Raw genomic sequence first — 12979 nt, forward strand, 5'->3', positions numbered from 1 at the left:
CCTGCAGTCCCTCCCGGCTGGGCAACCTCCCACATCCCTCCTTGGCCCTGATCGTGCACCGGTGGGGTCTTCCAGCCTGGCCTGCACCCTCTCACAATCCGGGACCTCTGGGGGGATGTCAGAGAGCTGGTTTCGGCCCGATCCCCCAGGCCAGGCAGAGGGACCCCACTGGTGCACGAATTCGTGCACTGGACCTCTAGTAAGATAATAATGAACAACAACCACCGAGCCCAGGTCCTTTAGAGAGGGCAGGGCTTAGACGTCCCCAGGTCATCACCTACCTATGACAGATGTGAACAGCTCTTCTCTGGGGGGATGTCAGAGAGCTGGTCTCGGCCCAATCCCCCAGGCCAGGCAGAGGGACCCCACTGGTGCACGAATTCGTGCACTGGACCTCTAGTAAGATAATAATGAACAACAACCACCGAGCCCAGGTCCTTTAGAGAGGGCAGGGCTTAGACGTCCCCAGGTCATCACCTACCTATGACAGATGTGAACAGCTCTGGGGCTGAACTGCCTGCCGCCATGAATGTGGCGCCAGCCACATCTTCACTGAGGTGCAGGCGCTACAGAAAAGCAAGGACAAAGCACAGGTGAGTCCAATTACCCCTGGGAATGCTGTGACTCCCAGGTCTCAAGCTTGGTCCTTCCTCCTCCTCCTCCCAGAGCTCGGCCACTGCTGCTTGACTGCCCTGGCTGGGCCAAAGCTCCTCTCATTGTCCCCCTTGGGGGACAGGATCAGGAGGAGGGTCCACTTGAGTTAAAGGCTCTTGACAAGATCTTGGGGTCCCCAGTCCCAATGCCCCAAGGGCCGTGCAGATAACAGAGAGGAGTGGAGGGGTCAGTGTGAGCTATGCTGGGTATTCACCTCCTTTCTAACATCAGACCACTCAGTTCCCTCTGAGTCCCAAAATGTTTCTATTTTTAAATTAAATTGATTGGGGTGACATTGGTTAATAATAACATCATATAAGTTTCAGGCGTCTATATTTATAAATGACATCTATATACTCTATATATACTGTGTGCCTACCACCTGAAGTCTAGTTTCCTTCCATCCAAGTATCCTTATTTTTTGAGATGCCAAAAGTCCACATTTTTTTAAAATGCAAAATATCCTGATTTTTTTTTCAATACCATGCTGATTCCAGGCTAACTCAGGCTCATGGTAACCAGCTTATGAGCCTTGATTCTAAGAGGCTATGGAGGCTTTGGGGCGGGGAGGGTCATCCTCCTGAAACCCACTTCCCATCCTCGATGCAACCTTGAAACCCTGGGGTAGGGCGAGTGAGGGGTGAGTAGAAAGTAACGAAGCATCAGCTCTGCCAAAATATTCTACTCAATAAACTCTCTAGACCTAGAGTTTAGGTCACTCTGCTGGTTAAACCAAAGGTGCTCTGCAAGAAGACAAGACAAATACACCTTAGAGGCTGGTTAGCATGTTTAGCTTTTCTGTTTTCAATCATGACGCAAAAAGTGAGCTGCTGGCCATCAGTAAATTGCCAGTTCCTTCTGGTGTCCCAGATCCTCTTGAATGATACTCTTCCCAGTGACATCAGCAGCTGCACTCCCTTGCTCAGCCATGGAGGGGCAGCATGGCCTTGGTGTAGGCTACTGGATCCACCAACCAGCAAGTCTGCTGCAGGAGCCCTAATGGAGCATTTTCATCTAGAATCCTGGGGTTCCTCACTCTCTACTGAACAGCTAAACTTCACATGGGGTCCCGAGGAGACCTTAGATGGAGTGCTGATACCTCAAGTTGAAAGATGTGGTTGTGAGGGCACCCTGTCATCCTGTCTGACCGGGAGCAGGCAGTTTGTGGGAAGGTCGCCTAAAGCAGAGCTCACACTCCTGGGGTGGTTTGCCAAGATTTGCCGCAAGCTGGGAGCCTTGCATTGCCGGGTCTTCTCCAGCTTGGGTTCCCCAATGGGGGATTATTCTGAAGTCCACACCTTGGATCATCTCCAGTTCCTCTCTCTCCTTTACCCACTCCATTGGCTTCTTCCTCCATACCTGCTTATGTTCCCTCCTCTTCCATTCCTAATTCACTTCGGCCCTGGTAACATTTCACTGGATGTAGGGAGCAGCTATAGGGTCAAGCCTAATTGTGCTAGAAGGGCTCTGCCCTCCAAGCTGGAATTTGTATGTGGCTCTGCCACAGGTCAGTCTGAGGCTTGACCCTATAGCTGCTCCCTACAAAGGTCTTTACTATTTTTTTTAAGTTGTGTGGAAAAGAAAGAGTAGTTTGCTTTGCATGAAAAACAAACCACCAAATAGTGGTATTTTAGAGATGGCAAATGACCCCACTTACAAGGGCTTCAGAGCTTCTTCATCTTTCCCATGAGGCAACCCTGTTCTAAGGTTACCTCACTTTGAACAAAGGCCTTCCTTCCACACCTGTCCATAGTCCACCTCATTTCTTCCTCATCCTCCTTCCATGGTATAAGGAACCCGCTCCCAGGCCTTGATTCTTTTATTTTTGTAAGTACACAAAATTAACAGACTTCCAGGATATAGAAGGTACTGCTTAAGTTAGTGGTTCCTGAAGTGTGGTTTCAGACCAGTACCTTCAGCAGCACTTGGATACTTATTAGAAATCGAACTTCTGGTCCCTGTTGGCCCCGGAGACCTACTGAATCTGACACTTGGGAGGAAGGAGGGAGGAAAGGGGAGGGACAATGAAGTTTGAGAATGACATAAAGAAACTTGAGCTCCAGATAGGAGAGGCATCTGGTAGAGATCCCTTCTGGAAAGGCATCTGAATTAAAAATAAAATAAAATGGAAAGCTTCCAGATAAAGGAACTACCTTTCAAAACAGAGAAAAAGATGAAGGAGGCAAGAGAATAAAAGGGTTCTAGATATGCTGAAAATTCAGATAAAAGGGATTTAGCTTGGTATTCAGCCTGGTGTCACTGGGCAGATTTTGAGCAGAGCCCATGCCCTTGTCTCTGTGGCCAATTCTTTCATCTTCCCCCCTTTCAGGCCTCTGCTTGGAGCATTTCTATACATAGACACAGAAGAAGGGTGATAGATGTGTGTGGCTGGAGATTTCTCACTTGACAAGGACCCCACAAAGCACCAAAGGAGGGTTACTGAAGCAGAAGGGAATGGTGGAGAGGAGGGAGTGAGTGACACGGAGAATGGAGGAGATTTTAAAAGAGGAAAAGAAAACTGGAAGCAGAACTCAGTAAGTACCATGAGTTATAGCCAAATGGACAGGGAAAGCTGGCCATGTGTGTGTTAAAGCCCGACTATAGATGGGTGTCCTGGAATTCTAAGCAGATTGATGGCGTTTTTATGCTAATGTTGCCCATCACTCTGAAGCATGCTGATATCCGGTGTTCCCACCCATCCCGGTTGCATAGAGTGCTCCCCAGGACCTCCGTGGAGCAGGCTGGAGCAATACCAGTGCCCAGCTCAGAAATGCTGAGAATCAAGGCACGTACCTCACAAATCTTTTCCAAGGAGGGGACGAAGAAGTCGTCACACACAATGGCCAGTGCGTAGAACATGTACATGGCCTAGAAGAGAGGAGAGGAGAAAGGATTAAATCAGTCAGGACAAAGCCATGGGCTGAGGGTCTGGCCACCCTCTGTCATCATGAATTCAACATCCTACTCAGGGTAAGAACAAAGTCTTTGCAATGCCCGTGAGGTCCCATGTGATCTCACCTTTCCTCTCTGACATTATTCCCTACCACTGTCCCCTTGTCCACCTCATTGTTCCCCAAACATGCCATGGATGCCTGTCCCATAGCCTTTGCACTTTCTGTTTCCTCTGCTGGGAATACACTCTCCCAGATCACCTTGGCTCACTTCATCATGTCCTTCAAGTCTCTGGATCAATGTCAACCTATGCAAGAGGCCTTGGATTCTTTTCCCTCCCTTTCTCTCTATCCTCCTACCCTGCTTTGTTTTTCTTGACATATTATCTGTGAGATTCATTTGTCTGCTGTCTTCCCCACTAGAAGTTCATGTGAAGTATGAACTATATCTATCTCATTTATCCCCAGCACTCACCACAGCATAGGGCCTGGTGCATGGTAGGTGCTCCATAAATATATGAGCAATAAAAGAATAAATAAATGAATACTTCCAAATGAGCTAGTGCACTCTCCTGTTCCCTGCAGGACAGCCTCTGTAATCTGTTTCCACATCATTGGTCAGCTATGACCAGGCCATAAATTGCCTCTCTTATCCAAATCCATATTTCCTCTCTAACTAATGAAGTCTTATTCGGATCCCATTGTTGGTTGACCACCCAGTGTGTGTCCTCCAATCCTTCTAATGGTACTACAGTTTCATTCAAATATCTACCATATTCCATGTGGAAGGTAACCCCACCTTTTCCTCCAGGAGTAGATAGTAATTGGCCAATCAGTGTGTAGTAGTCCCCAGTAGCTCCAGAGTCAGTGTGCTATTCAGAGGTGAGCACATGACCTAGGCTGGTCCAATCAGATGGCAGGAAAAGCCTTATAGTTCTTGACAGAGGGAGCTATTTTTCACCCTCAAGTGCTGGTTATGGACAAAGAGACTAGGAGTCCTGATGGCCATTGGCAGCCATATTGAGGGAAATCTGATTTGAGATGAAGTTGACCCTCAGTCAACTTAATGACATCACTGAGCCAGGATCATGTGGTGCTAGAGCCCACTCTGCCTCCAGACTTCATAACATAACATATTGGTAAACAGACCAGTTTGATTTGGAGTTTCCCTGTTAATTGCAGCCCAAAGCATCTAATGGATGTGGTTGCTCATTCTTCAAGTTCTAGCGTCCTCTCATTTTTTCACCATCCAGCATCTTTGCCTTTTGAGAACTGCTCCATGGGAAGGTAGTCACACCCTGCCCTGCCCACCTTCCTCACCACAGGGCACAGGTACATGACCCAAAGTAGCCACCAGGACACCCACTTCCCTTTATACAGTGGTGGGTGAGCAAAAGTTCTGCAAGGGATTAAGAGAGAAGCTGGGAGAGAGGGTTTCTCTCCTTATGACATAGAAAAACCACCTGAGTCTGGAGCTGTTGGAGGCAGCTGCCATGGAGAAAGAGCTTGGCTCAGAATGCAGCTCACACCAAGAGATGGAAAACACACACACACACACACACACACACACACACACACACACACACGCTCAGAAACATCAAGTGAACTCTGGACCCAGCTCAGTCTGAAATCAAAGTGAACTTGCAATTTCATGAGCTGGTCATACACTTTTTACACCTAAGCTTATTTAAGTTTCTACCACTTACAACTCTCCTTCATGAAGCCTTACGTAGCAACCTAAGTGTGAAATAGTTTTTCTGGCCGTTGACTCTTGGCTGTCAACTAATTTAGACACCCCTCCTCCCTTTATGAGCTTGCTTTCTTTGCATTGTGTTTTGTCTCTACAACCAGACTGTAAGATTCTCAAGTACATCTTAACACCTGAGCCTGGAAATATCAGACAAGTGCACAAAACCAGGGGTATTTTTTTCAAAATGCTGACTATAATAAATGATCAAAACCTAACAAAATATACTATAGGGGATGGGTTATATAAACCATAATTCATCAATCAATGACATACTGTGAAAAGAGATTATGTAAATCCATATTTAGTGACAAGGAAAGGTATTTATAATACATTGCCAAATAAAAAGTGCTATAAAATAATGTGTACAATCTTTTTTGTTAAATAATGTATAAGAATACATACATATATAAGTGTATAAGTATGCATATATAAGGGTTTGAAAGGCCATAAATCAAAATAGTTTCTCCCTTGGTTGGTGTGACTCCACATGTATTTTATAATTCCTATCTATATTTTCTGATTTGTCTACCTTGAATTTGGATTTCCTGTGTGATTTTTGTAGGTGGTTGGAGATTGGAGAAGTAGCAACTCTGTTTTACATTTTACTATTCTCTGAGGAGGCTAAGAAGCCTGGCAGGCACAAAAGCCTTAAAAATAACTTTCTATTTATTGGTTTGTTCATAATCTGTATAAAATTATTTGCCTTTGGGGTATTTTTTAATGTCAATTAAAAATTAATGTTGTATTTTATAGCTTTGTGGATGAGTCAGAGCACACATTCCCAAATTGCAATGGACTCAAATCCTCTTTTGTATAATGACTTGGCTGATCCAATGATATGCAGATATTATCATAAACTCTGAAAGGACAGACACATGCATTAACTAGAATATAGGATTGCACATCTTTAAATTAACCAAGACCTAAATAAGCCATCAATAGCTGACATACTCAACTCACTAAAACAGCCAATGCCATTTGGAAGTCCACAAACTATCTCTCAAAGACTGCATTCCAATATTTCGTATTGATCCTATTTCAAGGCAAGAAGCCCCATCTAACACATCACAATATCAATGCTTGAACTGGGATGAGAAAGGAATAGATCTACCAGTTTCTCTGTGCTTTCAAGACTGATGGCTGTTGAAAGCCACATTATGTACTCACCCATTGTTGGACACATAGGTAGCTTCCATATATTGGCTATTGTAAATAGAACTGCAATGAACATAGGGGTGCAAATATATTTTCTAATTAGTGTTTCGTGTTTCTTCAAATATGTTTCCAGAAGCGGAATTGCTAGTTCATAAGGCAGTTCCATTTTTAACTATTTTGAGGAACCTCCATACTATTTTCATAGCGGTTGCACCAATTTGCAATTCTATCAACAGTACGCGAGGGTTCCCTTTCCTCCACATCCTCACCAGCAATTGTTGCTTGCTGATTTATTGATGATAGCCATTCTGACAGTTGTGCAGTGATCTCTCATTGTGGTTTTAATTAGCATTTCTCAGATGATTAGTGATGTTGGGCATCTTTTCACATCTCTATTGGACATCTGTATGATTTCTTTGGAGAAGTGTCTATTCAGGTCCTCTGCCTATTTTTTAACCCTCTCCGGAGGATATGCTGATTGACTTTTAGAGAGAGGAAGGGCAAGAGAGAGAGAAACTTCGATCGGGAGAGAAACACTGATTGGTTACCGCTCAGATGCGCCTCAACCAGGGACTGAATACACAACCTAGGTATGTGCCCTGACTGGGAATTGAACCTGTGACCTTTGGTGTACAGGATGACACTCCAACCAACTGAGCCACACTGGTCAGGGCTTCTGCCCATTTTTAAATAATTGAATTGTTTGTTTTTTGGTGCTGAGTTGTATCAGTTGACTATATTCCCTATGCTGGTCTTTACATCCCGTGACTATTTTGTAACTACCAATTTTCCATTCAGCCCCCCAACTCCCCTCCCCTTTGGCAACCATCAGTTCGTTCTCTATATCTATGAGTCTCTTTCTGTTTTGTTTATTCATTTATTTTGTTCTTTAGATTCTGCATATAAGTGAAATCATATGATATTTGCCTTAATCTGTCTGACTTATTTCATATAGTATAATACCCTGTAGGTCCATCCATGCTGTTGTAAATGGTAAGATTCTATTCTTTTGTATGGCTGAGCAGTATTTCATTATGTATCTGTACCACTGCTTTTTTATCTACTCATAATAACTATGTATGGTGCCAGGTGGGTACCTTAAATATCAGGGGGAACATTTTGTAAAGTATCTGATTGTTTGTGCTGTACACCTGAAACTAATATAAAATATTGAATGTCATCTGTAATTGAAAAATAAAATTAAAAAGAAAGAAGGTCACATGACTTCTTATGCACAAGGCAATGTGAGGTGGGGATTCCCACTCTCAATCAGACACCTTGTGGCAACTTCCTCTGGACATCTGGAGGGGCTTGCCAGGTGACGGGGTTCCTATCCACCCCCTAGCATCTAAGGGCAGATCTGCCACTTTACTTCAAGAAACTCAGCTCTAACTCTGCCATGGTACCCACTGGAAATCAGGTTCCCACTGGAAAACAAACAAAACTGAACAAGTTGTTGGTGGGGGTGGGGACTGTGCATGTGGAAGGGGAACAGGAGAAATAAGCAAACGCTATATTTTCTGCTCAGTTTTGCTGTGAACCTAAAACTGCTCCTAAAGAGTCTACCACTACCAATAAAACAAAAACAAAACAAATGTACAAATCAAGTTTTAAGATGTGGGGGAAAAAAAAGATGCAGAAAACTTACTGGTATTGATGGTACTATCAAAGAGCTAACCCAGATATTTTAGAGAGTGAAGCATTTTTATATTAATTTGGCCGTTCCTATAATTCCAAAGGATATATTATCATTGATGTTAATAATAATAATAATAGTAATTATATGTGCCACTATTTGTTGGTCCAGGAATTCAGGCATGCTCTAGGTCAGTGGTTGGCAAACTCATTAGTCAACAGAGCCAAATATCAACAGTACAACGACTGAAATTTCTTTTGAGAGCCAAATTTTTTAAACTTAAACTATATAGGTAGGTACATTGTTATTAACTTAATTAGGGTACTCCTAAGGCTTAGGAAGAGCCACACTCAAGGGGCCAAAGAGTGGCATGTGGCTCGCGAGCCGCAGTTTGCCGACCACTGCCTAGGTACTTTGCAAATACTATTTCATACAATTCTCTCAATTCTTGTGGGAGGCAGGGATTACTGGCTCCATTTCTCAGACAACTCAAGGAGTGTATAGTATCTTGGCCAAGAACTTACGGCTAGCAAATGGCAGGGCTTGGATTTGAACTCATGACTCTCTTTGAGCCTTCAAGGAGCCTGGCTGCCTTCCCATACAGAGGTCACTTCTGATTCACCAGTCAATTGCCACTTTCTATTTTCAGATTGCCTATTAGTAAGTTGTCTTACCCAACCACACTGAAGGAGGGACAACTTCAGAACCCCAGCCACCCACTTTTAGGGGTTGCCAGTCAGAGCCATTGATGTTTTTTATTTTTATTATTAAAAGTTATGTTGATTGCCTGCTCACATACAAACATGCCATCGATGTAAATGTATAACTGTGCTCAGTATGAACCTGTGTGAACCCTAGATACCTCTTTATGTTTAGTTGTTCCCTATTTTCCTCTATAAATGAATGGACCATGAGCATTGCTGTGATGAAAATCTTTAAACCTATATCCTTTTCTATTTCTAGAATCCATTTCCAGATGTGGAATTATTGGGTGACGTTCTTTTTAAATCATATTTTTTTTACAAGGTGCATCACAAAATGAAAGACAGATTTGAATCTCAAAAATGCTCAAACTGGCCCAGTATCTTGGGACAATCCAAATGTGCTGCAATGCACCCTGGAATCCAAGCTGGGGCCAGGCTATAGGAAACAGAAGGAGCAAATGTGGGACACCTTCTAGAAATGGTGAATAAGGGGTGTCTAGGAAAGAGGGGTGGTCTATTTGAGCTACAACTCAAGCCTCGTGACCACAGGATCTCCTTTTCCCTCATAACTTATCAGGGCCCTTGACTGTGGGCTGCCTGGACCATGAGCCATGTTTTATGTCCGTGTACCTGGCCTCCATTCTCTGGAAGGGCAGCAGCTGAGTCCTTCATACATTCATCTCCACACCATCTCAGGGTGGCTTGCACAGAACAAGGGCCCATTTATATGAGGTGAATGGATTCCGTGGAGGGTGGTGCTCACAGAGTTGCTGCTGTCACCTTTGGAAGCTGTCAAAGGAAATGCCTGAGTAGCACTGACTGGCAAGCAGCTGCTGAAAGACAGGCAGCCTGGAGCCTTGGAGGAAGCCCAGGGTGGGTAAAGGACCTCACATCCAATCCTGGACTTGACACTTCTGAGCTGAACCACCTTGAGCAGCGAGCTCTCCCTACCTAGCGGAGCCTTCAACATGAGACCAATCGCACCATGCTCTCTAGTTAGCCTGCGAGGCTGTTGTGGGAGTAAATGGAAACAAATGAACAAAAAGGTTTGAACACAGCAAAGCACCTCATGACACGGTGACAATGCCAGAAGGACGTGCCCCAGCTAGTCTGCTGAAGGCTGTTGTGGGGAGTAAATGGAAACAAATGAACGAAAAGGTTTGAACACAGCAAAGCACCTCATGACACGATGACAATGCCAGAAGGACGTGCCCCAGCTAGTCTGCTGGGGACACATAAAGCAGAGCTGAATCACCCCCGCTGTCTCAAGTGAAGCTGTCAGGGATCAATTGACAGGCAGCTATCCCCAGGACACGGGCGAGCTGAGACTGGCCAAGCTCAACCTGGTTCAGTTGAACTCAACTCAAAAGACCCAGGAGCTAAGTAAGTGTTTATTGTTGTATGGCACTGAGGTTTTGAGGCCATTTGTTACACAGCATCATTTAGGCAATAGGTAACAGATATAGCCAAGGTGATAGAAAGAACCACAAAGAAAACAATAATGAGAACTTCTAAGAAAACAGCTTTCTGGGCTTTTTTTCTTGGGGGGGGGGGGGGGTTATGACAATATCCTCAGCTTTTCTAGTATTCCTGAAACTAGCCACGGCCATGTGACACAGTTTTAGCCAATGAGAATAAGGGACAGATCCTAACTAAAGTCACCCTTTCTTCCTGTTTTGAACGTGGTTGTGATGTTTGGAATGGCAGCAGCTGTTGTATGACCATGAGACAACCAGCATGAAGATGCACAGCAATATGCTAAGGGTGGCAGAGCCCTGACGATACCATTCACCAGCTGATCTAATGCCAGAAATCATTTCCCTCCATATTTCTCACTGTGTGAGAAAAGGATCCCCAACCCCCCCACCCCGTTGCTTCTGTTGCCACTTGCAGCTACGTGCCTCTGATAGGGGCAAGGGTAGTGAAGGAGGTTAGAGAAGGTTTCACAGGGAAAGTGGCTATTAAACCGGGATTTTGAAAGATAAATACTGTCTCATTAGTCAGTTTCAGAGGTTGATTGGGACTAATAAAACTAGAAAACTTTGGCGACCGTGGTTAAACTGAAAAATGCCTAAGGTAACAGGAAATTATGGTGGCCTGTGGCTTAATGGAGGTGAACAGGCTCTAGCTGAAATGTCGATATACAGAAAGGCTTCTGAATTGTGAGGGCAAATGTATCTGAACAGCACAACATTAACCCTGCTGTTTTATGTGGCATCTCCAGTCAGCGGTTTTCACAGGCAATTTCCTTTTACTACATCATCCGCACTCATGTGGCTCTGTCTTTAATTTCAACGAAGGTGGTGCTGGAGATGCAATTCCTAGGGAAGATCTGTAGAACTCTGGCCTTGGTGGAAATTGTTCTCAATCTCCCAGGGAATGGGGCTTGAATAATAACCAAAAAAGATCCTCCTTCTTTTCCCTTCTCTGTTTTTTTCCCCATAGTTTCAAGTGATCATACTTGATTAGATTTTTTTAAAAGTTAATTCTTTAAAAATAATTCCCTCCTATTATGGCTCTGTATCCAATGGTTCCATGATGCCACGTTGGGACTGAATGAGGCACTCACTTTCAAGTTCTGCTACCTCTGCAGACATCATTCGACTGGAAACGCCACAGCTAGTGACTGAAGAGACAAACTCTGAGCCACACAGCCAGACTAGGGTTCTGAACACGAGGATCTAGTTGGAGGTAGTTGCAGGGAAGAGGATTGTAGCAGGTGGCTATTGGGTGCCCCTGGTCCCATCATATTTTTAGGCCTTATTAATTTAGAGCATTCCACTGCCTTTCAAATGTCAGGATCTGCCTCTATTTGTTTGAAGACTTTTAATTTAGCCTTTCACAAAGCAGTCAAGAAGTTCTGTGGTGTTACCATCCCTGGGAGCCCCTGAACAATGGCTGATGGAAGTTGGTGTGTGAGTACCCAGCTCCTTACTCCCTGGGGGGTAACTGTACTGTCTCCCTGGGTCCCTCGATGAATTAAGCTTCAGGTGCCCACAGTGTTGCAACCTCGAGCAAATACCTTTTACTAGCAATTTTCCTTCTCTGTCTCACTTCCTCTTCCTCTACTGATGTTTCCTTCCATCCCCAAATGACCGCTTTAAAATGAGGGAAGTCGGTTAAGGAAGACTGTGGAAGGAATGCAATGCAATTTATAAAAATGGGCCACTTGTAGAAACAACTGTTTTCCGCCAGTCTATGGAGGGCTCTCCCTCAGTCCCACCCCCCTGTGGTCATGCTGTCAGCTGTGAAGGTCTTCGGGAACCACTGCCAACTGAAAAGGTTTCTCGTGAGGGGACCCAAGCACTAAAGGAAACGAGAACCTGTTAATGTACCTGCTCCATTAGCATAGGTCCTATAATTATGTTACTTGAAAGGAGTCTACCCAGATGAGGCCCATGTCTGGTCATTGTACCTGGAGGCCACCATATTGGGGTCATTGTTTTGAAGCCTTGGGAATGAGAGATTTGCCATCTCTGGAGAAATATTTCAGTGGGAAGAATGCTATATCGGTTGTCAGTTTCTCAAGAACATGGGGGTGATAATTGCCACTTCCCCTCAGTACACACTGAAGGAAGGTTCTGGGGGCAGGTTTATGTAGCTGGGATGATGCCGACGTGACCTCACTGGGTGCCAGGAGTATGCCTTCTCCTTTGACCCTCTCAACAGCTGCAGGATGGGGCACTGGGCTTAATCTAGCCTCGCAGGTGGGAACCGAGCTCAGTAACCTGGTTAGCTCACACAGCTAGTAGGTGGAGGAGGCCAGATTTGAACCCAGATGACCTGACTCTCAAATCTGTGCTCCTAACCATCACACCACACACCATCTCAGGAGGAGGACTGGCTGTGTTCTATTTGAGGAGTAACTCTACTCCTCTGACCTCTGCCAGGCCCCATCTCTCCTTCCACAGAGACCTCCGGTGAGATGGAGGCTCTTGACCCGAGGTCCCTGAACCCCCAACTCCCCAAGGAGTACTTAAAAAGACTTAAGGAGTTTGTCAATTTGTACGGGAACAACCTGTGTATTTGTTTTCACTAAACATTAAGCAGAATTCAGTATTTCCTTCTACTATGAATCCACGCAATAAACCACAGAAGCATCGGCAAGACCTGGGAACCTGTCCCGAGTGGAAAGCACAGACTTTTTACATCAGATTACCGGTGTTGCAGAGGCCTCATGTACCTATCG

The 12979-nt window shown here is 44.7% G+C and overlaps 1 protein-coding gene across 2 annotated transcripts in view; it reads right to left on the minus strand.

Annotated features, from left to right (window-relative positions):
• SLC24A3 (solute carrier family 24 (sodium/potassium/calcium exchanger), member 3) overlaps positions 1–12979 on the minus strand; it is a 484048-nt gene that overhangs the window by 124399 nt on the left and 346670 nt on the right. For both annotated transcript variants that reach the window (XM_014530108.1, XM_014530109.1), the window contains exons 4-5: positions 3448–3522; positions 482–566 (exon numbers count right to left, since the gene is read on the minus strand). In XM_014530108.1, coding sequence (XP_014385594.1) covers positions 482–566; positions 3448–3522 — 160 coding nt within the window. The remainder of the gene's footprint in view (positions 1–481; positions 567–3447; positions 3523–12979) is intronic.

The sequence above is a fragment of the Myotis brandtii genome, unplaced genomic scaffold, assembly GCF_000412655.1.
Source record: "Myotis brandtii unplaced genomic scaffold, ASM41265v1 scaffold72, whole genome shotgun sequence".
In the NCBI taxonomy this organism is placed as follows: domain Eukaryota; kingdom Metazoa; phylum Chordata; class Mammalia; order Chiroptera; family Vespertilionidae; genus Myotis; species Myotis brandtii.